General features: G+C 48.2%; 1 protein-coding gene across 3 annotated transcripts in view; it reads left to right on the forward strand.

Moving 5' to 3' along the window:
- The window catches only part of RAD54L2 (RAD54 like 2), a 75,724-nt gene extending 49,781 nt beyond the window's left edge, over positions 1 to 25,943 (forward strand). For all 3 annotated transcript variants that reach the window (XM_083869575.1, XM_083869574.1, XM_083869576.1), the window contains 20 exons: positions 3,981 to 4,170; positions 5,558 to 5,697; positions 7,245 to 7,376; positions 8,037 to 8,269; positions 8,760 to 8,942; positions 9,218 to 9,351; positions 10,062 to 10,258; positions 10,781 to 11,123; positions 12,388 to 12,565; positions 13,074 to 13,325; positions 13,882 to 14,000; positions 14,306 to 14,421; positions 15,421 to 15,520; positions 15,851 to 16,056; positions 17,276 to 17,451; positions 18,182 to 18,378; positions 18,491 to 18,687; positions 19,178 to 19,267; positions 19,804 to 19,896; positions 20,113 to 25,943. In XM_083869575.1, the coding sequence (XP_083725701.1) occupies positions 3,981 to 4,170; positions 5,558 to 5,697; positions 7,245 to 7,376; positions 8,037 to 8,269; positions 8,760 to 8,942; positions 9,218 to 9,351; positions 10,062 to 10,258; positions 10,781 to 11,123; positions 12,388 to 12,565; positions 13,074 to 13,325; positions 13,882 to 14,000; positions 14,306 to 14,421; positions 15,421 to 15,520; positions 15,851 to 16,056; positions 17,276 to 17,451; positions 18,182 to 18,378; positions 18,491 to 18,687; positions 19,178 to 19,267; positions 19,804 to 19,896; positions 20,113 to 21,101 (4,265 nt within the window). In that variant the 3' untranslated portion in view covers positions 21,102 to 25,943. The remainder of the gene's footprint in view (positions 1 to 3,980; positions 4,171 to 5,557; positions 5,698 to 7,244; positions 7,377 to 8,036; positions 8,270 to 8,759; positions 8,943 to 9,217; positions 9,352 to 10,061; positions 10,259 to 10,780; positions 11,124 to 12,387; positions 12,566 to 13,073; positions 13,326 to 13,881; positions 14,001 to 14,305; positions 14,422 to 15,420; positions 15,521 to 15,850; positions 16,057 to 17,275; positions 17,452 to 18,181; positions 18,379 to 18,490; positions 18,688 to 19,177; positions 19,268 to 19,803; positions 19,897 to 20,112) is intronic.
- Positions 25,944 to 26,480: the final 537 nt, after the last annotated feature.

Consider the following 26,480-nt stretch of genomic DNA (forward strand, 5'->3'; position numbering starts at 1 on the left):
CTTCAAGACACTTTGCAGCAACCTGAGCCATTTTGCAGAGCAGGCTCTGTCGAGAGCAATTCACTGCTGAATCAGTGAGCTAGAGAATATTCTCCAGGCTGAATCCTGTGCTGTTGTAATGGAAGTTTGAGAAGGAGGTGACGAGGTGAGCTTGGCTGCAGCAGGAGGTGCCTGACTGTGGGACAAATCTTTTGCTGTGTTACACATCATGAGTCACAGCTGTGTGCAGTGTTTAGGGACAGCTCTGGCAGTCACACCAGACAGGGAGCATCTAAAGCAACATTGCACACAGCAGTCACGACTCTCTTTCTTACAGAGACTTCTAAACTGTAATGCTGTGGCATGCAAGTGTCAAACACCTCCCCCCTATTTGTATGTACATCTGTGGGTGGTGCTTGGTGATGCTTATTGAGCAAAGAAAACTGGCAACCTCTGGTCTGCAGCACAAACCAGAGCCATGCTGTAACCAGATCTGTTGGGTTTTGAGGGTGCAGGCACATTTCACACCTCTAAAGTGCATGAGAAAGGATAGTTGTGCCCCTCTTGGCATTCAGGGTACGTTAAAGCACAGAGTGCCTGGGTGTGTCCAGGTGTCCATAACCACTGGGAACTGTTTGGGGTTTTCTCAGACAGAGACCTGTAAGCCACCTGAAGGAGCAGCTGCATTGATGCTACCACCACTTCCCTCGTTGTAGATCTGGTGAGGGCCGTGCAAAATGTGGAATAACTGATGTGAACTGGGGGATTCTTGGTATCCATAGCATGCAACCACGGGATGGATTTACACCCTTGCCAACAACCACACCTGACTCATGGCTGTCTTTGGCTGGGCAGACTTGGGTCTGCTTTTTCTGATGTGGCTCATCTTGCTGTGCAGAGCTGTGCTGGATTGTCACCCCACAGGCTGGTGGCAATGCTCTTCTCAAGCTGGCAATGTGGATAAATGCCCAGGTCTTCCTAGAGTGCACAGCAACTCCAGCATGATCAGACAGTTGTCAACATGCAAACGTGGCTGATGAATTTTTGTGTTGTGTAAAACACTACTTGTTGTAACCATGTCAGAGTAGTGTGTTGAGCTCCTGTTACAAAACTCTAATCGCGTTTCTGTTGTAGATGTAGGTTTGGCAAAATTGGGGCAGGATTATTCCATTGATTACCTGATGGGACCTGTTCAACGAGGCTGTTCCAACACTCCCTCCAGTGCAAAGATCAGACCTGTTTTTATACAAAATAGGTGTTTGTGTGTGTAGTTGTTGTTTCTTAATGTGTTTCTGTCCCAATGTGGGTCCCATTTAAACAGGTTGGAGCTCACTGTATTGGAGAGTAGCCACACGACTGCAGCGGGGAGCTGTGCTTTTCATCTGGGTCAGGTTTAGCCTGTGCACATAATCAGGAGTTTAATACAAAGCAGCAGCAAAACAATCCCTGCTTGTAACTGCCAGCTCATGCCACAGGTGTGGAGCTGTTGCAAAGTTAGACTTTGTTTTTATCATTGTTAGTTAAACTTCATGAAAAGCTTTATTCATGGTGGTGGAAAGGATAGGAGCAGCCTTTGGGAAGCTGGCTGTCCCCTGAATCCCACTGCAGCTGAATCAGTGAGATGTTTGGAGCTGTAGCTAGTGTGGAAGAGCTCTTTTGATGCATATGTGTCAGGAATGTGGGCTGAGGCACAGATTGTGTTCTTCACCTCAGAACTTGTATTGGCAGGACAAACACCAGCCTGAGCAGACATGGCTCTGGCGAATGAGGGCTGGTACTCAGTGCGGGACCAAATTTATCATCAAATTTTGGGCTTCAGGCTCCTGGTCAGATGAGGATTATATTTAAAAATTCTGTCTGATCCAGCTGCGTGTAGGTTTCACCAGAACTCGTATTACATATCATTAAGAGGAAAGAAAAGGTAAAACGGAGAAATGAAATGAGTCTACATAGGGATTGCACAACACATCTGAATATATAGAGGAGACATAATAATTTGGGCTCCTGAGCCTTTAGGTTTTGCTATTATCACCCTTGTCCTGAGGACAGCCTTGCCTGGCACAGTGCTGGAGGAGGTGACGTGGGCAATTGCTGGAGTGTGGGGAGGGCAGCGCTTCCTCTTCCAAACAAGCGTGGCTTTGTGCTCTCCGGTGCCTTGTCAAGGTCCTCCGGCCGAGGGTGAGATGGCAGCAGTGTAACCATGGCAGTGTTTGTCTCAGGTTTAATGACTCATCCCGGAGCATGTGATCACATGTACAGCCTCCCTGATTCCCTTTGCCCTATTTCATCCAATCTTTTGATCTAGTTATATAACCAGGAGTCAAGAGGGGTGGGGGGAAGGAAACAGTGCTGAAGAATTGCAGGTAATGTGACTAAAATGTATCTGTAGCTCAAATAGCAGAGTTGTCTGAGAAGCCTGAGAAACTGGGTTTATTCCCAGCTCGCTGTCTGCAAGTGACTTGATGCTTGATATCTGAGCTTGTAAGTCTAAAAAGGCAGGGCTCCAAGACCAAGGCTGTGGTAGGACTGCTGTGCTTGTAACAGTGAACTCCTTTTGCCTTTATCTGTTCCACCCTGTAAGCTGTGGATACCTGGTTTTCCAGTATGTGTAGGGCTTGCAGAGACAAATATTCACAGAAATGTTTGAGCTGCTCTGCTGGTACTGGTCCATGGTGGGCTGAGCTTTGAAGTCCTAAATGTGTTCTGACATAGACTTGCAGCAAATGCTGGGGTGGGTCTGGTGGGATGTCTGGAGAGGAAGTTTGCAAAGTTGGTGCTTTTGAGCAAGGTGTGAATCTACTTCTTGTCATCTCAATTTTAAGATGTGATACTGGAGATAAGGTTAATTTAATGGGCATATCAACACGACAGCTGTAGGTGCAATGTGCTGTACTGTAGCATCCTTCATTTATGCTCCCAGCATTTTGAGAAAGAATACTCTTTGTCTCCAGATCCCTGAGTCACAATGTGATGCTTGTTGGTTCTGTATTACTTCATCTGCCACATTCCTCTGCACTGATGTCTTCTTTCCCTCAAAGTTCTGTCTAAGTGTCATTTCAGTTCAGTCATTAGCTTAGATACACAATGTAAGCGAGAAAGCTGATTACAAGATGAAGTTCAGGATATCTTTTTGCCTGACACAAGGGGACAAGATGCTTCAAAGAAGCTATTACAACGCTTGTCAGAAACAGTTTGCTTCAAGGGAAGCTTTTGAACAGAAGCATTTCCTTTCTTTGCTCTGGAAGCATTAGCTTGGTCACTGGCAGCCTGTTGAAGAGCCAAGTGTCACATAGAACAAGGTGTCATTTCACGTTGTGCTTTAAGAGTGGAATCAGGCACAAATGGAAGTCTGAAAATAGGAGAATGAAGAGGAAAAATAATGCATGTGATTTATAACTTAGAAAAAGTACTGCCACTTGAGTTTTGTTTGACAAAAAGCTTGTTGGAAATTACCACTTAAGCCATGAGAGTGAAGCCTGGTGCTAAAACCGCTGAGCTGCCTGCTGAGCCCTGACCCAGTGTTTGAGCCAGATAACCTTTTACATACTGTGTTCTGTTGACTTGGGAGATGGTTACACAGGTGTCATATAGATGGAAATTTCTGCCCTACTTGAATGATGTGAAGCAAAGAAAAAGAGATTCAAGTTCCTTGTTTTAATCAGAGCTTATCAGGCCCTCATAGAAAAACAGACTATTGGGATAGCAAGTGCTCCACGTGGACCTAAGTGATTTTATCTTGTTTTCTTGTCAGGTCACTTTAGGTCTGTGTTGAGGGTGTTAGTCTTGGCTTTCACTAGGGACAGACCCTTCACTGAAAGACTTTTTAACTCTCTATGACTGTCAGAAAGTACCCCAGTTTTGACCCTCAGAGTGACATGCTTGCAAATGAGTGAGAGTAGGTATTGTCAGTTCCTGTTCGGCTCAGATCCTGCTGAGTGCTGATGGAAAAGCCAGCTGCCAGCCTGGCACAGCTGTTCCCATGTCATGTTCTCCCCTTGCAGACCAACCCCAGGACGCCGTGTTCAGCGGTGACCACGCGGAGGATGGAGAATGGCAGCGCTCGACTTCAACTACCTCATCTCAGAGCGAGCGGGCAGAGCAACTCTTGCAGAACCAGCACAAGAGCCTGTCCTCTGAGGACACCAAAAAGAAGAGGGCTCAGAAACCGTCTCACATGCGGAGGAACATAAGGTAAGCAGCAGCAGCAGGACAGAAAGAGCTTGGGTCACGTATGGTGGTGAAAACAGAATCTCTGCACTTTGCTTCTGAGCTACGTTGTGCCACTGCTGGCAAACCAGATGGTTTTTCTTTTCCAAAATCTTAGGATTTCACCAGTGGGAGTAGAGTGATCTCAGACTGGAGTGCTGCATGTGGGTGCAGACTTGTTTGGTATTTCAGAAGAGTGAATATTTGGTTATGGAATACATTGCAAAAATTGTGTAATTGCTGCTGTCTTCTGAGAGATGTGATTGAAAAACAGTACCACCATTAAGTAAATACCAGTTTCAGATATTTGCTGAGGTGAATCCTATTGCAAACAGCCTAAAATACAGTCCTTTCCTATGCTATCCTGGGTACTTGTTGAGAGGAATGTTGATGCTACAACTAACAACTGAAATACTGGAAGTCATTTTCACCTGGATTTTACAAAGTAGTAGTTGTTTGATTGTGTAATTCACCACATATTCTGGGACAGGTTGTGAGGTGGTAAATCTCTAGGAGATTTTGCTTAAGGTAATTTTATAAGCTCAGAGGAGAACTAATGGAGCAGGAACTCCTGTGGCAGCAAGTGGCTCTCAATCCCTGTGCTGGTGGTCTTTGGTTCTTATTTAAGCTTGTGCAGATTGATTTTCTTAAAGCTGAAGGAATAAGCACTGAATAGGCCTTGGAAAATGAGACTTCATTAGGATGAAGGAGATGTCCCTGAAGTGTGGGGTTGGGTGGTTTTAAAGGCTAGTTTGAGGGAGCTAGATTTTATCACTGCTTGTACTGCACCTCTCTGGCAAAAGCACCTTCATTTTCAGGACTGAACATGTGACACTGGAGCAGAGGAAAAGCAACTTCTGGAAGTAAATAAAATTACCTGTAAAGGGAAGGTGCTTTGAGAGGATGCCTTGAAACAATTGTTAGAGATCCTAGCTCCTGAAAATGCTGTCAGAAAAGAATCAGGTTGAAGACATTTTGTGGGGGAATTGATGTGTTTTCTTCCCATATATCTTTTTTGCATGACTTAGTGCATTTTGTGTTTATAAACTGCATATCAATAAAAAACAGCCTTTCAAGCAGAAGACTAGCCTCTGGCAACCTAGTTTGTGTTTACCCACTTATATTTTTCCTCCTTTCATGACTTTGCTTCTGTCAAACTTTTGTCTTTTCCTTGAGTGATAGTAGTGTTACCTGTAGTTGGGAAACACAGTGTTGAAATCGCTGTAGAATTTGCCCATATTTTTTGGGAGATAATGTTCCTACTCTGTGTGACTGACAGAATACCTGGAGCTTGTCAGTCATCTTTGCAGCATCTGGGCAGGTTTTTGGAAGAAATTGAGTGTAACCAGATCGCATTTGCTCCTGTGTTCAGAAAGCTGTTGCGGGAGGACCAACTGGAAGCCGTGACAAAGGCAGCCCAGCAGGAAGAGTTGGAGAGAAGGAAACGCCTTGAGCAGCAGCGGAAGGATTATCCAGCCTCTATACCCACTGTACCCCTGGAGTTTCTTCCTGGTAAGCACTGGGAGATGCCAGCCCAAGCAAGAGTTTTAAGGATAGAAGCTGAATGAAGAAGGTAGTGCCATACTTGTCCATGACAGGACAAGGGGTAATGGTTTTGATCTAAAGGAAGGTAGATTCAGGCTAGATACAAGGAAGAAATGCTTTACAATGAGGGTGGTGAAACACTGGCGCAGGTTGTGCAGAGATTTGGTAAATGCCCCACTCTTGGAAAGGTCAGAATGGGTTGGGCTTTGAGCAATCAAATGTAGCTGAAGATGTCCCTGCTCGGTGGAGAGGAGTTGGACTATATGACCTTTGAAGGGTCTTTCCAACCCCAAACATTCTGTGATTCTATGCTGTACTTTGACTTTCAAGTGTAAAATAATAGCAATTCCAAACCACTTGTAGGTTCAGTGTAGGTAGTTCCACTTCTGCACTTGTTTTGTTTCAAGAGACAGTGGCTGCTTGGTGAAAGATGCCAGGTAATGTTTGTTGAAGATATTTTGACACATATTAAGCGTGTGTAGGGGGATGCTGAAACAGATCTCTCTTGTCTTTCCAGCTGGTATGGAAGCTTAAATCAACAGGCTTGGCAGAAATGCCAGACCCTGTTTGTCCTGGGAATGGTCTGGTAACTCATGTGTCTGGTACTGGGGATAGTGGAACAATAGACTGGGTGTACATATGTTGGTGATGTAACCTTGGCCTTCCTTGCGTGTTTCAGCAAGCAGTGAGTTGCAGGCAGTATAAATGGTTAAGCATCATTCATGTCTTTGGGTGAATATGTCATCTTGCATTGTTTCCCAATCTGGATCATTTTGGTGATTTAGTTTAGAGCTTTAAAAGCTGTAAAGGGCAGAGAAGTGCAGCTGGGTGTTGGGCAAGGGTAAGGAATTCTTGAGCTGGCCTTGCCTCTTGAGGAAATATATATTCTCCCTTATGCGCAAGTGTTAAAAACACTTTTACGTGTGGGAGAAGGAATAAGAGCTGTTTAAAACACTTTAACTTGTGCAGAGTAGGTTCAGCCCCAGAAGAATGTCATTGCTTGCTGTGTCACTGCAGTGGTGCAGTTTGGCCCCATTAGCCTCTCCCCCACATAGCAGCACTTAAAACATACAAACAAATGCTCTTGATCAGCAAAAGTTGTTTATGATATGTGAGATGTAATTATTGCAGTGTCCCTACTAACAAAGGGCAGTTATCATCCCTTCAGCAGTTGGTACTTTCTCTGCTGGATGAAACACAGCTTTTACTGAGAGCAAAATAAAAGAGAAACAAAGGGCTTTAGCATGTTGCATGGTCAGTGTGCCCCAGTCAGGGCATGAAACAGAGGGTGCCATCAGCAATGGGCTATTGTTTCAGCATAGTGAGAATGGAGGAGAGTGTGACCCAGGAAGCTGAGTCATAGCAGGATTGTAGACAGTGAGAGTCTGTTATGGAAAATTCCAGGACTAAGTTATTTGAGCTAAAGTGGAAGGAAATACTGTCTGGTTTCTGAACAGTTTTGTCTCCTTCCCCATTATTATGAATTACTTATTGTTTGTATTTTATGTTTGTAGAGGACATCGTTTTCAGAACAGCAGAGGCAACCCAGCTCCCCCCTCAGGTCCTGGCTGAGGAAGTGATCTGCCTCGACAGTACCAGCAGTGGCAGTGAAGATGATACTAAAGGAAAAAATAGCATTAAAGATGGTAAGTGACCAATTGCCTCAGCCTGCTCTTCTCACAATATACTGTTTATTCAGCCACAAGTCTGTTTTCATCTGGTCAGTGTTCCAGTGGTGAATCACTTCAGACTTTTGTAGACCTATTGGTTTCCAATTGTATCAGCAGTCCTGGCCAGTGAGTCCTAAAACTTATAAAATTTATAAAATGGCCTGTCAGGCCCTCTTGTGAGCTTGTGTTTATAAATGCACTGAACTTGGTTCAGTGCATTTCTAAAGAATGCTTACAGGAGATGTGGCACCATTTGCTGCATGTAAAAGGAGCATCTAACTATTCAGATCTGCAGCTGGAAGTGGTTTTTGTGTCTCTTGTCCCAAATGGATTCAACTAGACTCCTTGGTGATCCTTAGGCATCACATCAGTAGATAAAATTCATGTCTGGGCTTGGGAATTAAGAAAACACATGGAAGAGAATGTAAAACATTCCTAGAAACTGTCTCATGTTCTCTTTGGATCAGCCCAGAATTAATGTGTCATGCTTGCTTGTTCAGGATACATCATTAGGCCAGGGTGGAATTGCAAAAGCTGGGGGTAGCCTTATTTCCTGATAGGTTTTTTCCATTCATGATAAACCCTGACGTCAAGTTAACTTGATCCTTATTCTCTCCTGTTTTGGTTACTTTACAGAAGTGATTGAGCTGAGCTCAGGAGAGGATGATACCCTCCAAATTGTGGACAGCAGTGACTCTGGCAATGAGGGGGAGGAGGATGGCAGTGAAGAGAGCAGCGGCTCTCACGTGAATGATGCCTTAAATCAGTCAGATGCTCTGGGGCAAGTCATCGTCAACATCAATCATCCACCAAATGAGGAGGACATTTTCCTGGCTCCTCAGCTTGCACATGCAGTAAAACCTCATCAGGTAGGCTTTGTTAGCCTTGAAAATGCAATAAATTTGGGCAAGCCTGCCTGGGAATCTCAGCAAAACTTCTTTGGTGAGCCCTGTGAACGTCTGGTTGTGGTGGTGACTGTCGTGGACGGTCAAAGATAAAACTGAGTTAGAGGAAGGCCAAGGCTCTGCATAACTTCAGCTGTTTTTATTATCAGACCTTTGTATATTTAGCTGAAGTTTTAAAAAATAAAATTATATTTCTAAACAAACTTATCAACCCAAATTCAGATTGTCTGGCTACAAATTAATTTTGATTTATTGATACATTCTCAAGACATTCTATGAGCATCTAAAAATACTGAGTTTCTGAGCCTTCCCTAGATTAGAGTACTTTAGTGAACTTGAAACATCCCCTTTACATTTTCACAGTCCTCATATAGTTGCCACTTTGTAAAAACATACCCACCTCGGGCTTTTTTGTCTGCCACCATTCTAACATTTTTTCTACTTTTATGCCTAGATTGGTGGGATCCGATTCCTTTATGACAACTTGGTTGAGTCCTTGGAGAGATTTAAAACCAGCAGTGGGTTTGGGTGTATTTTAGCACATAGCATGGGCCTGGGCAAGACCATACAGGTCATCTCTTTTTTGGACGTACTCTTTCGGCACACGGAGGCAAAGACTGTTCTTGCCATTGTACCTGTAAGTAGCCACATGAAAGGCTAGCTGAGTGACTTCCTTACACTACTTCTTTCTTTGCATAGAGAAGATTGATTTGTGTCCCATCACTCATCAAGCTCTATCACATCCTTGCTGCTCTTCCCCCTCTATCATTTCCTGTGTTCCTGAATTTGCATGCTGTGAACTGCTGCTTCCCTCTGGGCACACTGGGTGTCATTCCCTTATCTCATTTTTGCTCTTAAAAATCCCAAGTGACTCAGTTCGGTTTTTAATCCTCCCATGGGTAACTTTTTCAGGTGAATACGCTCCAAAACTGGCTAGCAGAGTTCAACATGTGGCTCCCAGCACCTGAAAACCTTCCTGCTGATTATAACTCCAAAGAGGTCCAGCCCCGCACCTTCAAAGTCCACATCCTGAATGATGAACACAAGTAGGTGACAGGAAAAACTTTTCTGAGCTCTTGGCTCAGGGGCCTCTGCTTCTTTCTGGGTTATTTTCTGTGCATGGATAAGGGCAGTGCAGTGGTCCTCGGGAATTCTCAGTTCATTGGCTGTGCCTATACACCTACCTGTTGGTGTCTTCACTTTCTGGGTGGGATATATTTGAATCTGCTGATGCTGCTCCAGCCATGTATTTACTGTTGGCCAGGATCTGATGTACTCTGGTGGGCTGAGTGAAGACGGTGTCTTGATCTGAACCAATTCTGAGCAGGCTGGAAGGGAAGGAAGCCTGGGGGACAGGAGCATTGAAGGAGACAACAGGAGATAAGCAACTCAAAGATTACAACTATGTGCATTGGCAGCTCGTTCTGAAAATAGTTTTTGCAGAGGCAAACTCAACAGCTCTATTAAAAGGGAACTCTTGAGTTTGATATGCTTTTGTGCATGACAAACTTCTACACCTCAGTTCCTGTAAGGATTTGTCATTCTCAATCCCACTATTCATGGCACATAAAAGAGTTTTTTTTCCCCTCTGTATCTGTTTGTTTTCTAAAGAAATTTCATTGTAAACCTCCATCTGGTTTGATGTGAGAAAAGTGCTTTAATTAATTGAATGGGGGTTTTTTTCTCAGCAGTTTGCAGTCCAGTGATTCAACCTGCAATAGGAGTAAAGCTTATGGTTTATTTGGTTATTTTGCAGGACAACAGCTGCACGTGCAAAGGTGGTGAACGACTGGGTGACAGAAGGTGGTGTGCTGCTGATGGGATACGAGATGTACCGTCTCCTCTCACTGAAGAAGTCCTTTGCCACTGGTAGGAAGAAGAGAACAAAGAAACAAACTGGCCCTGTCATTATTGACTTGGATGAGGAAGACCGGCAGCAGGAGCTTCTGAAAGGTGGGATGTCAGCCCTCAAGAGGGAGAGTGTGACCCTGCTGAGCAGCTGGCTGTCAGCTGTGGCAGCACAGGGAAACAACCTGTAACTTGCTTTTAGTATCACTGATGTGGTAGAACTTTGCTAGGTGGAATTGTGTCTTTGGAGGCAGAAGGTTGTTGAGCTTTGTATGAGTCTTTAATTTCTTGAAACATCTGCAAGTAAGTATGGGATTCAGTACACTGAACTCTGGGATTTGTCAGTGTGAGATATGTCACTCTGATTTGATACAAGACACCCAAATTAATGCAATGTAGGTCATTGAGCAGAAATCAAGGGACAGTCATGTTTGCTCATTACCACATTTTGCTAAATCAGAACTAGTGTCTATTAAGATGTTATCTCCTGCATCAGCCTTGCTCTCTGCACCCACAGATAATGCTTTTTTGTCTTCCAGGCATACCCCTCTTTTGTGAAGCTGGTGACTTTATAAAACCAGAACTTAATCTTATTTATATCTAACACCTAATGTCCCTTGTCCTCAGGGATTGAGAAGGCTTTATCTCGCCCTGGCCCAGATGTGGTCATTTGTGACGAAGGACACCGGATAAAGAATTGCCACGCCAGCACTTCCCAGGCACTGAAGAACATCCGCTCGCGTCGGCGGGTGGTGCTGACGGGGTACCCGCTCCAGAACAACCTCATCGAGTACTGGTGCATGGTGGACTTTGTCCGGCCCGACTTCCTGGGCTCCCGGCAGGAATTTAGCAACATGTTTGAGCGGCCCATCCTGAACGGGCAGTGTATTGACAGCACCCCACAGGACGTGCGGCTGATGCGCTACCGCAGCCACGTCCTGCACAGCCTGCTGGAGGGCTTTGTGCAGCGGTGAGTCTGTGGGCAGTTCTCAGGGCTCTAGTTCGTGCAAACAGCTCCCTCATCATCAGTTACCTGGCTTGTTTGCTGCGTTTATGCACTACAAATAAATCTTGCTGCCTTATAGAATCATGGAATCGGTTAGGTTGGAAAAGACCTGTAAGATCATCAAGTCCAACTGTTAACCCAGCACAGTCACTACTGCAGCTTGTCCCCAGGTGCCACACCTATGAGTCTTTTAAATCCTTCCAAGATTGGTGACTATCACTTCCCTGGGCAGCCTGTTCCAATGTCTGACCACCCTTTCCATGAATAAATGTTTTCTAATATGCAATATAAACTTTCCCGGCACAATATGAGGCCATTTTCTCTTGTCCTGGCACTGTTATCTGGGAGAAGAGACTGTTCCCTCCCTGGATATAACCTATTTTTACGTAGTTGTGGAAAGAGAGAGAGAGAAAGAGGTCCCCCCAAAGCCTCCATTTCTCCAGGCTGAGCCCTCTCACCTGTTCCTCATCAGACTTGTGCTCCAGCCCTTTCCCCAGCTCCATTCCCTTCTCTGTACGTGCCTCTAGTACTTCACTGTCTTGTAGTGAGGGGCCCAAAACTGAACGCAGGATTCGAGGCACAGCCTCACCAGTGCTGAGTTCAGGGGGAGGTTCATTGCCCTGGCCCTGCTGGCCACACTGTAAAGTTAGTTTTCTTTTGGTACCACAGACTCTGATAATGGAGAACTGCACCTCTAACTGCCTCAGAGTGACCTCAGGTTTATTTTGATGGCTTAACAGCCGATTTGGATGTGCGCTTAGTGGCATCCTTATCCAAGCATCTGAAAGTGTTTCATGAAAGTGTTAAGAAAAGTGACATGACTCCACCAGTTGAAACAAATCATCATTTTTTTTTTCTCAGACGAGGATTCTAAGATGCTGGTCTGGAGTGTCTTAATCGTTGGCAGAGCTGAAATAGACTTTACATCTTATTTCTGTTTTGCAGCTACCATGGAAAACAGGACTTTCATCACTCTGTTAACTCTGTGGCCTGTGCTAGAGGACTGTAATGTTTGAAATCTTTATAATCATGTTTACAATTGGTATTTGGCTGCAGGGAGAGTATCTCAGAAGTGTCATGCATTAGAGAAACATGCAATTGAGAGGTCCTTCACCCTGCAGCTGGGTGGGCAAGAAGTCAAAATCTTACCCTACAGGCAGCCACAGGGAGATCATATAGGGAAATTCCCTTCCCTGTATTTATCTCACCCTTTTTATTTCCTCCACAGGCGAGGCCACAATGTGCTGAAGGTTCAGCTCCCATCTAAGGAAGAGCACGTCATTCTGGTACGTCTGTCCAAGATCCAGCGGGCCCTTTACACCGAGTTTATGAACCGGTTCCGAGATGCAGGCAACAGTGGCTGGCTGGGGCTGAACCCACTCAAAGCTTTCTGTGTCTGTTGTAAGGTACGTTTTGGCAGAAGATGCAAAAAAAGATTCTAATACGTTGGGGAAAGGGAAATATAAGTCAAAAGAGGAGGTGAAAGTGTGGTTGGCCAGGGACATCATCTCTCCCCAGAGTGCTCTGCAGTGGTTCAACAGTGTTGTTATCTTTGCTTGCAGAACTGAGGTGCAGGGATGTTAAATGGCTCTTTCGAACTGTACAAGAAACCTGCTGCCATCAGCTGAAACAGTCTGAGCTGATACCTGAAACTGCATAACCTTACCTGCTTAGTACAAATGGGCAACTTCCTCTGCCTTTGTGCTGTGTGGGGTGCACAGTGACCTTCTGGTTTGTTCTCAAGGCACTTTTTAAAGATTGTTGGTTGTTCTCAGTAGGGCATTTTTAAAGATACGAGAGCCAGAAGAAGTATTAGTTCTTCCCTTTGAATATCTGTGGGGGCTTTCAGGTTACAGTCACTGGCAAGCAGCAGACCAGTGTAGATCTAACCACTTTCTTTCCTTATCCCTTCAGATCTGGAACCATCCAGATGTATTGTATGAAGCTCTGCAAAAGGAGAATCTGGCGAACGAGCAGGATTTGGATGTGGATGACCTTGGCACAGCAAACACTAATTCCCGCTGCCAGCCTCAGGGAATTAAAGTCAAAACAGAGAGTAATACTTTGGCATCACCAGTTGGAGAAGCTACTAATAGCAAGTTCCTCCAGAGTGTTGGCTTCAACCCTTTTCAGGAGAGAGCAAATCAGGTTGTAACTTACGAGTGGGTGAGTATCACTGCTGGAAAACTCTTCATTTCGAGAGTCTGAAAGACTGGACAGTTTTCTGAAGCAGAGTAAAGAGAAGTCTCTTCTGAGTTGTGGGTATCTCTTATTTCTCTTTACCACAGAGCATCTTGATAAGCAGATCTGTGTGCTGCTAGGAGGGGTTTGTGACTCTAGGGAGGTAGAAGTGCAGGCAGCACTCTTATGTCATTGTTCTCATCTGCCCAAAAAGACTGTGGACTTTGTTATTCTAAATAAAGGTGTTAGTGTGAAGTTTGATCTAAATAAGATGATGGTAAATGTAGAAGGATGGAGGAAAGTTCTTGAGATAAAAGAGTCATGAGAGGTTAAGAGGGCACTCATTCATCAATGAAGCTTGTCATTTGGAGCTTCTGGAATAGGAGGTAGCAGCAGTAGTTGGATGTAACACTGTCACCTCAAACAACTGGATGTAAATAACCTTGTTGCCATGAGTTATTTCTCTCACCTTGAGAGAGGGTTGTTGAACTAAACAGGGAATGAGCAACTCCACCTGTAATAGTCTCCCATTTCTCGGTAGGCCAAAGACATCTTGTGTGATTACCAGATGGGAGTCCTGGAGAACTCACCCAAGATGGTGTTACTTTTCCACCTAATTGAGGAAAGTGTGAAGCTTGGAGACAAGATCTTGGTCTTCAGGTAAGCAGAGTATCACCAACTAATCCTACAGTCATTAAATACTGGAGTAGTTGGATCTCCCCTGGTACTAGGAGGATTTTACAGAGGATGAATGGTGTGACAGTTCCCCTTTTCTCCTTTGTTGTATTAATGTGGATTTCCATTGGTGGATTTTATACTTCTGCCACTGTCACATTTACTAGTGAGAGTGTGCTGCACAAACAGGGTTTGACAACCATCAGCACTGTCATGGTTGGGGAAGGGTTCTGATGCTCCACTTCTGCTGCTGAGGGGCTTTTTCCTGAACAGAGGTCTTGGTTTTTCAGCCAGAGCTTGTCCACCTTATCTGTCATTGAAGAGTTTTTGGCAAAGAGACCAATGCCGAGTCCTCCAGGCTCAGATGGAGGAGTTCATAACTGGGTCCGAAACATCAACTACTACAGTGAGTGCATCCAGTCCTCCTCTCTTTTGTTGTGACACTGTTTGATCGTGTGAATTCCTAAAAGTCACCCACCATCTTCTTTTAGTTGTTTTGGGGTGTGAAAATGCTCTGCTGAAGCATTCTTCTGATGAACTTCTTTCACACTGTTCTTGCTTTAGTTGTATTGGAAGACAATGTCAGTTGGATAGCAACTAAGCAGTAATTTCCAAGTCCTCTCTTGACATCTTACTTAGAAGGTGTTAGACATCTCTGACATTTCTGACATCTCACTTAGACACTACTGCTTTTTTAAAGTTGCAAAAGATACTTTCTGCTTCCTGTTGACTATTTGCTAGATCTTGCTTTCCAAAACAAAACCACTGTGGAATGCTTTCACTTTCTCAAGGCTGTGAACTTCCCTCCCCTCTTCCCCAGCTTTAAATCTTTTTCTGGTATGGTTTGTTGCTTTGTGTGACTACTTTACAGGCCAGGACTAAGAAGAATGGTGGATATGGTGTTCCTGATTTTTGCAGAGCTGCCAGAAGCAAGCTGCTGCCCAGGAACAGAGACATGACACCCCTTTACACCAGCATTGTCTGTGCTCAGGTCTAGTTTCTGGGTGTTTGCGAAAGGCTTTACAATTTTGCTTTCTCTTGATTCCTGGAGCTTCCTGCATAAATGAGGGCTTTGTTCCTGTTGTTCCTGCCTGCTATCCACCTTGCCTAAAGTAGAGCCTTAAAGGGCTAAATGTGTTGTCATGCTCACAGGCCTAGCCTTGACAAGCTTGAGTAATGTTTACTTGATCTCTCAGTTGATCAAGTCCCAGCTTGGCTGGCTGCATTGTACCTGCCTTTTTGGGCATATTACAGGTACAGAGTGGTCCAGCTGAGATGCTGGAGTATATGACTTGAATTGGTTTGGAACCAGTTTCAAAGCTTAGCATTCAGAAAGTGAGTTTATTTTGATAGAAATCCCCCAAACATACAGAGCTTTTACATGTATCTTTAATTCCCTTCTCAGGACTGGATGGCAGCACCTCTGCCTCAGAAAGGGAGCGGCTGATTAACCAGTTCAATGATCCCAGCAATGCCTCTGTTTGGCTCTTCCTTTTGTCCACACGGTGAGTTGGCTGGAGCAGAAGGGCACAGGGGAGGACTCATAGGCAGGGATGTTCTGGATGCATGTGGGTTTTCAGTTCTTAACTTCCTTTGTAATGTGCTCTGCATGGTATGATAGTGCCATCTGCTTCTGAATTCCCTAGGGATGTAGGATTTCAGCCTTAGGCCTCTGCAACAGCTTAACAGTCTTGAAAACCAAACTTGGGTTTAAAGTCTGACTGGAGGAAACTTTCCGTAGACCCTTTATGGTCTCTTGGCTGTGATGGTTGTCCCTGCCTATAAGTTTTGGAAATTGACCAGGGCAGCATTTGAAATTTGCCTTCATTTTCCAGTGCTGGGTGTTTGGGTGTCAACCTCATTGGAGCAAACAGAGTGGTGGTGTTTGATGCTTCCTGGAACCCGTGCCACGACGCCCAGGCCGTGTGCCGGGTGTACCGCTACGGGCAGAAGAAGCCGTGCCACATCTATAGACTGGTGTCTGATTACACCCTGGAGAAGAAGATCTATGACCGTCAGATCTCCAAGCAGGGCATGTCAGGTAAGCACAGATGAGCACAACGTTCTACTCTCAGTTCTCACTCCTCTTAGCCCCTGGAAGTCCTGTTTCTGTAGGTTTTGTAATTTCTTTTTTTAAGGTTGAAAAACAGACGAAGAGGTGACAGGCACTATTCCAGGGCTATGTTTGATGTTTGAGTTGGCAGTGACATGGGATCCTGTGAGAAATTCATGGTAGTAGAGCCAGCATCCTCCAGCAAGGTTGTGGTCCCAGTCCACTGCTGTGCTATTTACTTTCCCTGCTCCTCTTCTGGCTACTGCAACAGACTGGAGACTTGGGGTGCTCATCCTGTTTTCCCCTCTGCCTGGATATTGCTCATCTTAAACTGGGTGTTACTACTTGAATAGCTCTATATCTCCATTTTTCCTGCAGTAAGAGAGGGAAAATAGTGGAATTAAAACATGTGTTGATACCTTTGACTGATAGTACTTGCCAAGAATAATTAATTCATTGTGGTTCTGACCTGCCTTTGTACCAAAAGTATCTTTTGTGCTGGCTTGTGCCAGTTGTCAAGCTGCTGTCATAGAATGTGTAGCTGAGGGTTATGGTGACCCAAAGAGAGCTCTGTCTCCTTCTTTGCTCAAAACTCCAGAGGCAGCAGCCCAGCATGATCAGCTCAGTTTGCTGTTGTGCGCTCAAGATGGAGTCCCCTGGTAGCTGGCCTGGCTCCCAGGAGAGTCCTGGATAGAGGTGTTTTCTCCATGTGCTTCCGTTTGACTTGTGTGCAGGAGGGATTGTTCAAGGAAAACATCCAGGCTCTTGTGAGTGAGGAAATGTGGCTCCTTTTCTGAGCTTTACATTTTAGTACATAGGTATTAATTTGAGCCTTTTTGGTGGGATTTGTGTGAGAGCACATACTGATGTGGCTGCAGTTCTGTCTCAGGATGTGTATGTTACAGCCTTGTTACATGAGGTGGGACACTATCCATAATTAGTTTTGTGTTCCTGTTTGCCAAGAACTTGGTGACCTGTACAGCTTTCTGTGCAGTCTGGAGCACAGGCACTTGTCAGCCTGACTTGGTCAAACAGGCTCAGCTCTGAACGTGATGATTTTTCTCTTTGCCCTGACATTTACAGAATACTTCTGAGGATTGTATAGATTGGAAGGAGGGAGCTGTATTAGGACAGAAGTGTAGGAAGGGCAACAGACAAGCAGTGCTCTCTTCCCTTCTCTCCTCACTCCATTCTTTCTCTTTTCCAGATCGGGTGGTGGATGATCTGAACCCAGTGCTGAACTTCACTCGACGGGAGGTGGAGAACCTGCTGCATTTTGTGGAAGAAGAATCTGACCATGCTCAGCTCTCCCTCAATCCAAGCAAGATGAAGGAGTCTGTTCTACAATTAGCCTGTCTCAAGTATCCTCACCTCATCACCAAGGTAAGACCAGCCTGTTTCTTTGCTGGCACTGCATTGCACAGGTAGGAGTGGGCCTGAAGGAGTCTGGCAGTGTGATGGAGCCCTAGTTGCAAGAAGGATGCGCCTAGGTGCTGGTGGGAATAGGCAGAAAATTCTCTAGAGAGGACCCAAAGATCCCTGCCCTTCCCTGTGATATCTTCCACTTATTTAGAAATACCTCTGTCCTGTACAGGTTTGGGGGCAGGTTGTCAGGCACCCCTTTCTTCAGCTTGGCTCTGGGTGTGAAGGTAGCAATGGAATATCCCAGCTTGCTGCCAGCTCTTTTCCTGGGGTGACTTTAAGCCAAGGCTGGGAGAGGCAGCACTGGCCAGTGCTGTCAGGAGTGTCACTAGTGGGGTGGTGCTGCAGAGTGTGCCTGTGCCAGGTGCTGTGGGGCTCTGGGAGCTGTGTGGCATCGTGGCAGGCTCCGTGCTTGTGCTCTTGGCCTGGCCAAAGCTCCTGGGTTTTGCTGTGTGCTCATGGTAAGTGATGACCTTGGCTGGGCGGGTGATGGCATTAGCTGACTGTCACCCTTCAAGATAAGCCTTGGTCACACCCACAGCGGTGCCCCCCACACGTGCTTTGCCGTGGCCGGCTCCGCCAGCCTGGGGAAGAGGCAGGTGCCGCAGGGAGCAGGCGGCTGCCGTTCGGGGTGTGCTGGTTCCCTCTTGCGGTGTGTGGGTGCCAGAACCGCGGTGCTGTGGGGTTGCAGGAGCCTTTTCAGCATGAGTCACTGCTGATCGACCGGAAGGAGCACAAGCTGACCAAGGCAGAGAAGAAAGCAGCCAAGAAGAGCTACGAGGAGGAAAAGCGAGCATCCGTCCCCTACACTCGGCCGTCCTACGCACAGTATTACCCAGCCAGTGACCAGAGTCTGACGAGCATCCCTGCCTTTAGCCAGAGGAACTGGTGAGCACCTGCCCCTTCCCTTCTCTCCATGCTGTAGACAGGAAATGAGGGGGCAGAGGATGCTTATCACTGTGGGGTGGGTGCTGCACTCTGCTCCCTTCTCTCTCACCAGGCGACCAGCCCTCAAGGGTGAGGACAAACCAGTGGCAAGCGTCCGCCCAGTTCAGTCCACCCCCATTCCAATGATGCCCCGGCACGTCCCCATGGGTGGTGCAGGATCAACCTCAAGTTCCAACCCTGCTGTCAACTTTCCCATCAACTATCTACAGCGAGCTGGTGTCTTTGTGCAGAAGATTGTTACCACCACGGGTGAGTTGCTACTGCTCAAAGTGGGTTGGGTCGTGATGCCCATGGTAAACTGAGGATGCCCATGGTGAACTGAGGATCATCAACAACTCAGTTGTTGATGTCCCCATGGGCTGTGGGCAGATGGGCATCAGAGGCAAATATACTGTCTCTCTGCATTTGAGTGGTTCCTCTGTGCCTGGAGGACTTTCCCTGCAGGTATACAAGAGCCATGGATCTGGTGGATTGTTGGGAGTGAACTTTCCCTGATAGGAGCTGCAATACTGTTGCTGGTGGTTCTGAAGATGCTGTGCCAGGGCAATATGGCTTTTGCTTCCTTGGAGCCTCTGCTGTCTTCTTGTGCTGTGTAGAAATCCAGGGCTTGCTTATAGCACAGCACATAGGAAAGACAATTACACTTCAAAAAAAGGGGTTGATGGTGCACCTGCCCTCTCCTGGATATGGCTGGCATGTAGTTTAATAGGCATTATTCTGTTTCTTTCCCCACTGGCAGATATTGTGATTCCGGGTACAAACACATCCACTGATGTACAAGCAAGAATCAGTGCTGGTGAGAGCATCCATATCATCCGAGGGACAAAAGGTAAGACTTGTGAATAGAGTCCTAGCCAGTGCTGATTAGGAAAGAAAATGATGTAAAGGTGTGAATCAATCCCTTAAGAAAAAAAGAAACAAGAAGGGAAGGAGGTCTAGAGTTTGCAGTGACTCTGTTGCAGCCTGTGCTCTGGGTGCACTGATACTGCATGGCTGTTGCAGCTGTGGCTGTTCCTGTCCCTGAGAGGAGCTGCTGAACTTTGGGGCTCAGTTCTTCCTTCACACAACACTCACTGCAAGTTCTGAGGCAGCCAAACACTCCCTGCTTCTCCCAGAGCAAACTGTTTCAAGTGTGAAGTTCCACATTTCCCACTGGCACACTGAGAGGGGATGATTTCCAGTCAGGAAAGCTGAAAGGGTGAAAGTGAAGGATGAGGAAGGGGGCAGAAGCCTTCCACTGTGCCTATGCAGCACTGCTGTCCTATTCTTGCCTAAGGAACTTTGCAGGCTCATAGATGGAGGTCCTGAGCTGAGACTGGAGTTGTAATGAAGTTGTTGAATAAAGCTGTTCTGCCTCTGTTCCAGGGACGTATATCCGGACCAGTGACGGTCGGATTTTTGCCATACGGACCACTGGGAAGCTGAAGGGCAATGAAGACCGTCGGACAGCTGCCTCAGGTAGGGGCCTCTGTGTGCCGTGTGGGGCTTGCACATGTGCTTTCCTACTGGAGTGTCTGGGGCAGTATTCCCTGGTGCATTCCATCATGTCTGTGTTTAGAGCTGACCCTGTCATATCCCCAAAATATTCCCACCTTCCTTTCCACCGTTGCCTCTTGGCCCGCAGGTTTTTCTCTGAGTTTGTATTTCTCACCTGCGCCATCTCCTTGTCTGCAGGCTCCCAGAGCTCTTCCCTGGAGTCCACGAGCAATGGCAGACACAGTGCCTCATCCCCGCAGCTCCCCAGCGCAGAGGAGCTCACTCGGCCCATCTCCCCCGACAGCCCCGAGATCATCAGCGAGCTGCAGCAGTACGCGGAGGCGGCGGCCGCGCGCGAGTCCCGCCACAGCTCTCCCAGCACCACCGTGGCGCAGGGCCACGCCACCCACATGGACAGCACGCCCGGCGCCGCCACCCGGGGAGCTGAGCAGCACGTGGGGGTTCCCTGCGCGGCTCCCTCCGTGTCCTCGGCCCTGCCAGCCACCAGCCAGCACAGCAACGCCCACCCGGTGTTGGACTTACGGGGCAACAAGCGCAAGTCGACGTCACCATCGGCTCCGGAGGAGCAATCCCGGAGGCAGCAGAAGAAACGCCAGTTGCCGTCATCCGTGCAGCCGTACGAACACGGGTACCCCGTCTCTGGTGGGTTCACCATGCCTCCTGTCTCTTTAAACCACAACCTAACCCATCCATTTGCCTCCCAGCCAGGAAACTCCTTGTACATGGGCACTGGCTCCTCTTATTACCAGCTGCCCAATTTACTCCCAGACCCTCATCTGGTGTTCCCTGTGACTACTGACCCTCTGCTGACAGCCGGCACCGCCAGCTCTTCTGCTGCTACCTCAGCCACCGCCAGCGTCCCCTCATTCATGCTAAACCCTTCTCTGACAGGGGTGCTGCCCAATTACTCGATTCCCTTCACGCAGTCACTCCTGCCCGAGCCCAGGATGTTTGCTCCTTTCCCAGCCCCCGTCTTGCCTAGCAGCCTTCCCAGGAGCATGGCATCTGCCTACCCTGGCTACGTGTCCCCTCACTCGGGCTACCCGACTGGGGGTCTCCTTCGGTCCCAGGTGCCTCAGTTTGAACCCCAGGAGGTCCCAGAGGTGGGATGCAGTTCTAATGACGAGGACAAAGACGACGATGTCATAGAAATCACAGGGAAATAAAAAGGCCCAGCTCCTGCTCGGTCTCAGCTCCGCCAGGAGGCAAAAGTTGCAGGACCTTTTTGGGAGTCAGGATTTTCTCTCTGGGCTACGGCAGTGGGTGGAGAAGGATGCGAAGGGTGTGGCGTGGGGGTGGTTTTGTTCTTTTCGTTTTGTTTTATTGTTTTTTAGCTATCAAGGATAAGAATTGTATTAGGGGCTGGGAGATGGGAGAGGGATAGAGTGGACCTTTGAGAGCCGGGGGAGCAAGAGCCGGGGAGGAGGGAAGCAGCAATGCAAACTGTAGGAGTGCCTCCCCCCACGCTCTGTCTGTCTGTCTGTCTCTGTTCTCTGTCTTGTCTGGCCGTGGAGGCTTGGTGTTGTGAGTCACTGCCCTTCTCAGGCCTGGAGGCGCGGGCTTGACTGCTGGCAGGGCCGAGCTCCCTCTCACATGAACTGCCTTATCTGTGAACTTCTCTCTCTGCAAGAGGGGTGGGCTGGGGGTGACTCCACCAGAGGTTTGGGACAATGTGTTTTTAATGGGGAGGGAGTGGGGAGGCTTCTACATTGTGTATGTTGGGGCAGGGAGGGAGGGGATTGATGTCAAAAAAAAAAAAAAAGAAGAAAGAAAAGAGAAAAAAAAAAGATTGAAAAAAAAGAAAATACCCCACAATTTGTCACCCTCTTCAAATTCACATGAGACTAGTGTGAGGGCTCCAGGCAGGTTCCTGTGCCAGGGCTCTGGTGGAGGGTTCCCCCAGGCCCTTCTGAAGGGTCCCGTCCAAGGTGGGTTGGCCCTGTGGGTCTGATGCCACCTCTGTGTGCCAGGCCAGATGAATGGAGCGATCCCACAAGTCTTGGTGGCCATCAGAGGGGGATCCTGCTGACTTCCCTATATACTGCCAGGTTGTGTGAAAGCCATGTCTCACCCTGCTGTGGCCCACCAGATCCAGGGGTGGGTGGGCTCGCTGCTGCTTCTGAACAGCACCAGGCAGTGGAGAAGGTTAGGAGGGGACATTGGACCAGTGCCAGTTGCTGTTGAATCTGTGACTGGAGAGACTTTCCCCTGCACAGAATCTTTATGTTAATTTATTTCATGAAGGCATAATATTTATTGTCTGGGGGAGTCTTTCTTTCTACTTTTAAATTAATTTCCATATTATAAAAATAAAAAGCTGGCCTCCATCATGCAGTGGTCGCTTGTTGAGTTGTCTGTGTGGGGACAAGCAGCTGGTTGACCAAAGCCTAGCCTAGGAGCAGGGCTTACTGTGGAGGTGGCCTGTGGCTGACCCGGGTGGCACCAGTTGGATGTGTCCCATCAGGGAATTCTGCCAGAGCAGGAGCTGCTCTGGGTGCTGAGCAGCTGGAGAGAGGATGGAATCCTTTTGTCATGGGGCAGGTAGAGGAGCACATGTGGAAGCCTCCTGTGCTCATTCCCAGTGAGAAGGAGGAGAGTGTGAGGTGTGTGGGGCTGGGAAAACAGAGCTCTTGCTGGGGAAGTGCCTTTCCCCGTGCAGGGATTGGCCTTCCTGCTTAGCCTCAGGAGTGCAGAGCCTGGTCCTGGCCCTGCCAGCGAGCACCCTGGCTGCTCCTCAGGTCCAGGGCTCCTAGGGACAGGCTGGGATACCTGGGTGCAGCTGGACTTGGAGCATGTGACTCTGTGTGAGAACGCACTAGGATGGACACTTGAAATCCAGGAACCTCCATGTCACATCTAGGTGTCACCATGCAGGAGCTGTGCTTGCCTGCATTAGGTGTCCCTGGAGCTGGTGGTAGCCTGTAGGGGACCCCTAGGCCATGGAAGCTGCAGTCACTGGTGTTTGCTGGGACCAGCCAGGTGTAGGAAAGGGCAGGATGTCCTGACATGCTCCACCAAAGGGGTGCTGGGAAGATGGGGACCTCCCTTCCCGAGAGAGAGGGTTGTGTGTGCACGCATGTGTTACGGAAACACAATAAAAATTGTTATGGGGCTTTCCTAGTGTCTTTCTCTGTTTAATGGACATTGTCTGTCAAACATAACCACACCATTCATAGAAGCCTTAGATCAACAGTTTAGCTATGCAAATTATTTTAATCATTTTTTTAAAAAACAAACATTAAAATAGTGCTTTCTTCTTTAACATATCCTAGGAGTTGAAAACCGAGGGGTTCTGAGCAAACTGCTGGACAACTTGTCTTTGGATGCACCATGGAAATAAAAATCAAAACCCCCCACAAAAGTAACAAAGCAAATTAACTGATGGTGTTCATGCAAGTTTCTCCAAAGACTTGACAGTGCTGCATCTGTGAGTCATGCCCTCCTGTGCTCTGTGTGTCCACCTCATGCACTACCCTCTGACACTGATTGTATGACCAGCTTGCCCAGATGTGCGTTGCGTCCCTGTGAGGCTGTCAGTTTTCCTGTGGATTTGGGGAATGGACCTAGGCAAGGGCTTTCCTTGTCCAGAGTAGCAAGTGTTGAGACCTGTGGGCGCATGTGGGAGGTGGGAACATGAGCAGACCCCCCAGAGCCCTGCAGCCACCCCAGCCCTTCCTGTGGGGGTCAGGATAGTGGGGCTCATCCCAGTGACCCTCCCACGTCAGCTCTGGTTGGGGCCTGTGCTGGGACAAGGTGTGAAGATTGGCTGGGGGCAGTCAGCACTGTGCTCTGGATGTGGTATTGGTGACTGCACACCTCTCTGCTCCTTGCCTCTCCAGGAGAGTGTCCAGGGCTTCAGAGCAGGCCCTGGCACATCCTTGTGCTGCCACCTGATGTTTCTTCAGTGGTCCCCCAGCAGAGCCTGAGCCCTGTGACTGTAGGAGCTGAAGATGACTGGCATGCTGCTGCCACAGGGTGCAGAATGTGCTCCGGGCTGGCTGTTAACCCAACACCAGGGTTACACTTCCTGTATGGCCATGGTTTGTACCCCCCTTGGCACCCTCCTGTGGTGTGGCTGCCCTGTGCATGACCCACTGCTGGCAAGCAGCCACAGCCCCGGGCAGCTGCAGCAGCAAGTGCCCAAGGGCAGCCCCAGCCCCAGCTCTGCCCCATCCACTGGCCCTGGGCCCTCCTTAGTGAGGGGATGGGCCCTGGCAGAGCCTGGCTGAGGTGGTCACAGAGATGGCCATGATGATCTTATCACAGGGCTCCCATGGGGGCTGGCAGTGGCTGGGGCTGCTCCAAGGACACCGGAGGCACCTGCTCTGCCATGGGAAGGATTTCCTCTGCCCCACAGAAGCCACAGGGAGGTGTGGGTTATCCCCAGTGGGGGGAGCTCTCTAAGCTCTAAAATTCCCCTCCCGTGAGGCCTGCTCTTCTCCCACATCTGCTCTCCCCAGAGGTTTCTCCTCTCCAGCATGTGATTCTGCTGCAGAAGGTCCTCTCTTGGTTTTCCTGAGCTTGGAACAGAGGCTTTCCCTGCACGGGTTAAATTTTTCTTTGCTGCTGAATTTCTGTCTCCAAATGACCTGATGGGAAGCAGCTGCTGATTCTCAGAGGGGCTGCCAGTGACACTTAGAACAGCAGTGCAGGACTCTCTGCAGAGGGTTTTGGGCAGTAAGGAAGATTTCTGAGCACAGCTCAAGGCCAGGGCAGATCTGTGGGGGCCTTGGGAATGGTCAGCTGCCCTCTGCACTGGCACCCAGCCCTCGGCCCTTGCCTTTGGTGGGAGCTTTGCTCTCCTGGGGACCGTTGGGTGAAGGCTGGGTACCACTGTGGGACAGTGCCATGGGTGTGGGGTGGCTGCTGCTGCTCTGTGCCCTGGGCTTGGTGGGCTTGTTGCCCCCACTGCTTATGTGGCTCTTGGGGCTTCCTGGGGAGCTGCAGGGTGGGGAAAACACAGCCCAGCCAGGCCCATGTTGGGCAGGATCTGCTGCACACTGTCCTGGAGTGTCTGGGAAGGTGGGGAGGTTGGGTGCAGCTACTTGGAAAAAGCAAATATTCTGGCAAGCAAAGGGTGGGATTTCCACAGGGTATTCACTAGAAATTATGTGTATTTTGACTTAATGATGTTAGTGAATCACAGAATGGTTTGGGCTGGAAGGGACCTTAAAGATTGTCTTGTTCCAGCCCCCCTGCCATGGGCAGGGACACCTTCCACTGGACCAGGTTGCTCCAAGCCCTGTCCAGCTTGGCCTTGGACATTTCCAGGGATTCGGCAGCCACAGCTTCTCTGGGCAACAAATTCAAGAGGCTGAATGTGCAAGGATTGCTGCTGGTTTGGGGGTGGCTTCCAGGCCAACAGGGATAAGTACAGCAAATACCTTCACAGCTGGTATTTCTCGCCACTCTGGAATAAATTTTGTTGATCCAGTCTTGGAAGGACCAGGAGTGGGGGAGGGCTGGGGACAAAGGTTGAACAGGGACCATAGTCCAGCTAGATTGCAGTGAGGGATGGTTCCTTGCACCGTGGAGCAAGTGCTCCCTATGAAGGGACAATGGGGCAAGTCAGGGAGAGAAACCTCCGCCACCTCCCAGACCACCACTGCTGCCTCAGCTGCTTCGTGGTACCCAGCTCAGAGCTGGAGTCTGGCAGATCCATGGGAGCCTGAAGGAATCCATCACTGAGTCTCATTTGGGGTTTTCTGTTGGTTTGGATTTCTTTTTCTTCTTTCTTTCTTTTCTTTTCTTTTCTTGTTTTTTACTACCGCCTTAGTTTGTGGCCTGTCTTGTTGTGGTTGGAAAGAGGAGTATTGCTAGCAGAGTGGGTCGGTCGGTTGGCCCCACACATGATCATGTGCTTCCCTCTTCTCTCTGTCAAACGGGATGTGCTCGCCTGATCTCCCAGAACAGAGACTTTGAACAATTTGTTGTTTATATGATGTATTTATTTTTACTTGTGTTTCATGTCATTTTTTAAAAAAATAATAAATTGTAAGTTGGTATAACTGCCTGTTGCTTCTCTCTCTCTTTTTTTTTTTTTTTTCTTTTTTTTTTCTTTTTTTTTTTTTTTTTCCCCAGTAAAATAAATGTCAAAATGCAAAAAGGAAAGTGGTGTCGTTTGAAGTGGGTTGGAGCTGGGCTGGGCATTAGCATCTCTGCACACCTGGAGCCCAGGCTCAGCCGGGAACAGTGTCCTGCTGCTTTCAGCAGCACCTGGGCTCCATCCACACCTCGGCAGCCACCCAGGTGAGCATCCTGCCGCCTCCAGAGGGACGGGAGGCATCACACGGCCGGCCCTGCCTGGGCTGGGTGCTGCGGGAGTCAGGGAACCATTGGGACAACTGGCCCTTGCCCCTCCCTGCCCTCTATTGCTGCTGCTGATCATCAGTCAGGGCCAGGGGAAAACAAGGAAAATAAATATTCTGCAGGTAAATAGCTTCGAGTCTCCGAGAGCCGGCGTGGGCTGCCTGCCCTGTCCCCGGTGCCCTCTGGGGTGAAGAGAGGCCGCGGGGCCGGCGGGGCTTGAGGTAGTAACAGCGAGG

Source organism: Zosterops lateralis (assembly GCF_965231275.1).
Source record: "Zosterops lateralis genome assembly, chromosome: 11".
Classification (NCBI taxonomy): Eukaryota; Metazoa; Chordata; class Aves; order Passeriformes; family Zosteropidae; genus Zosterops; species Zosterops lateralis.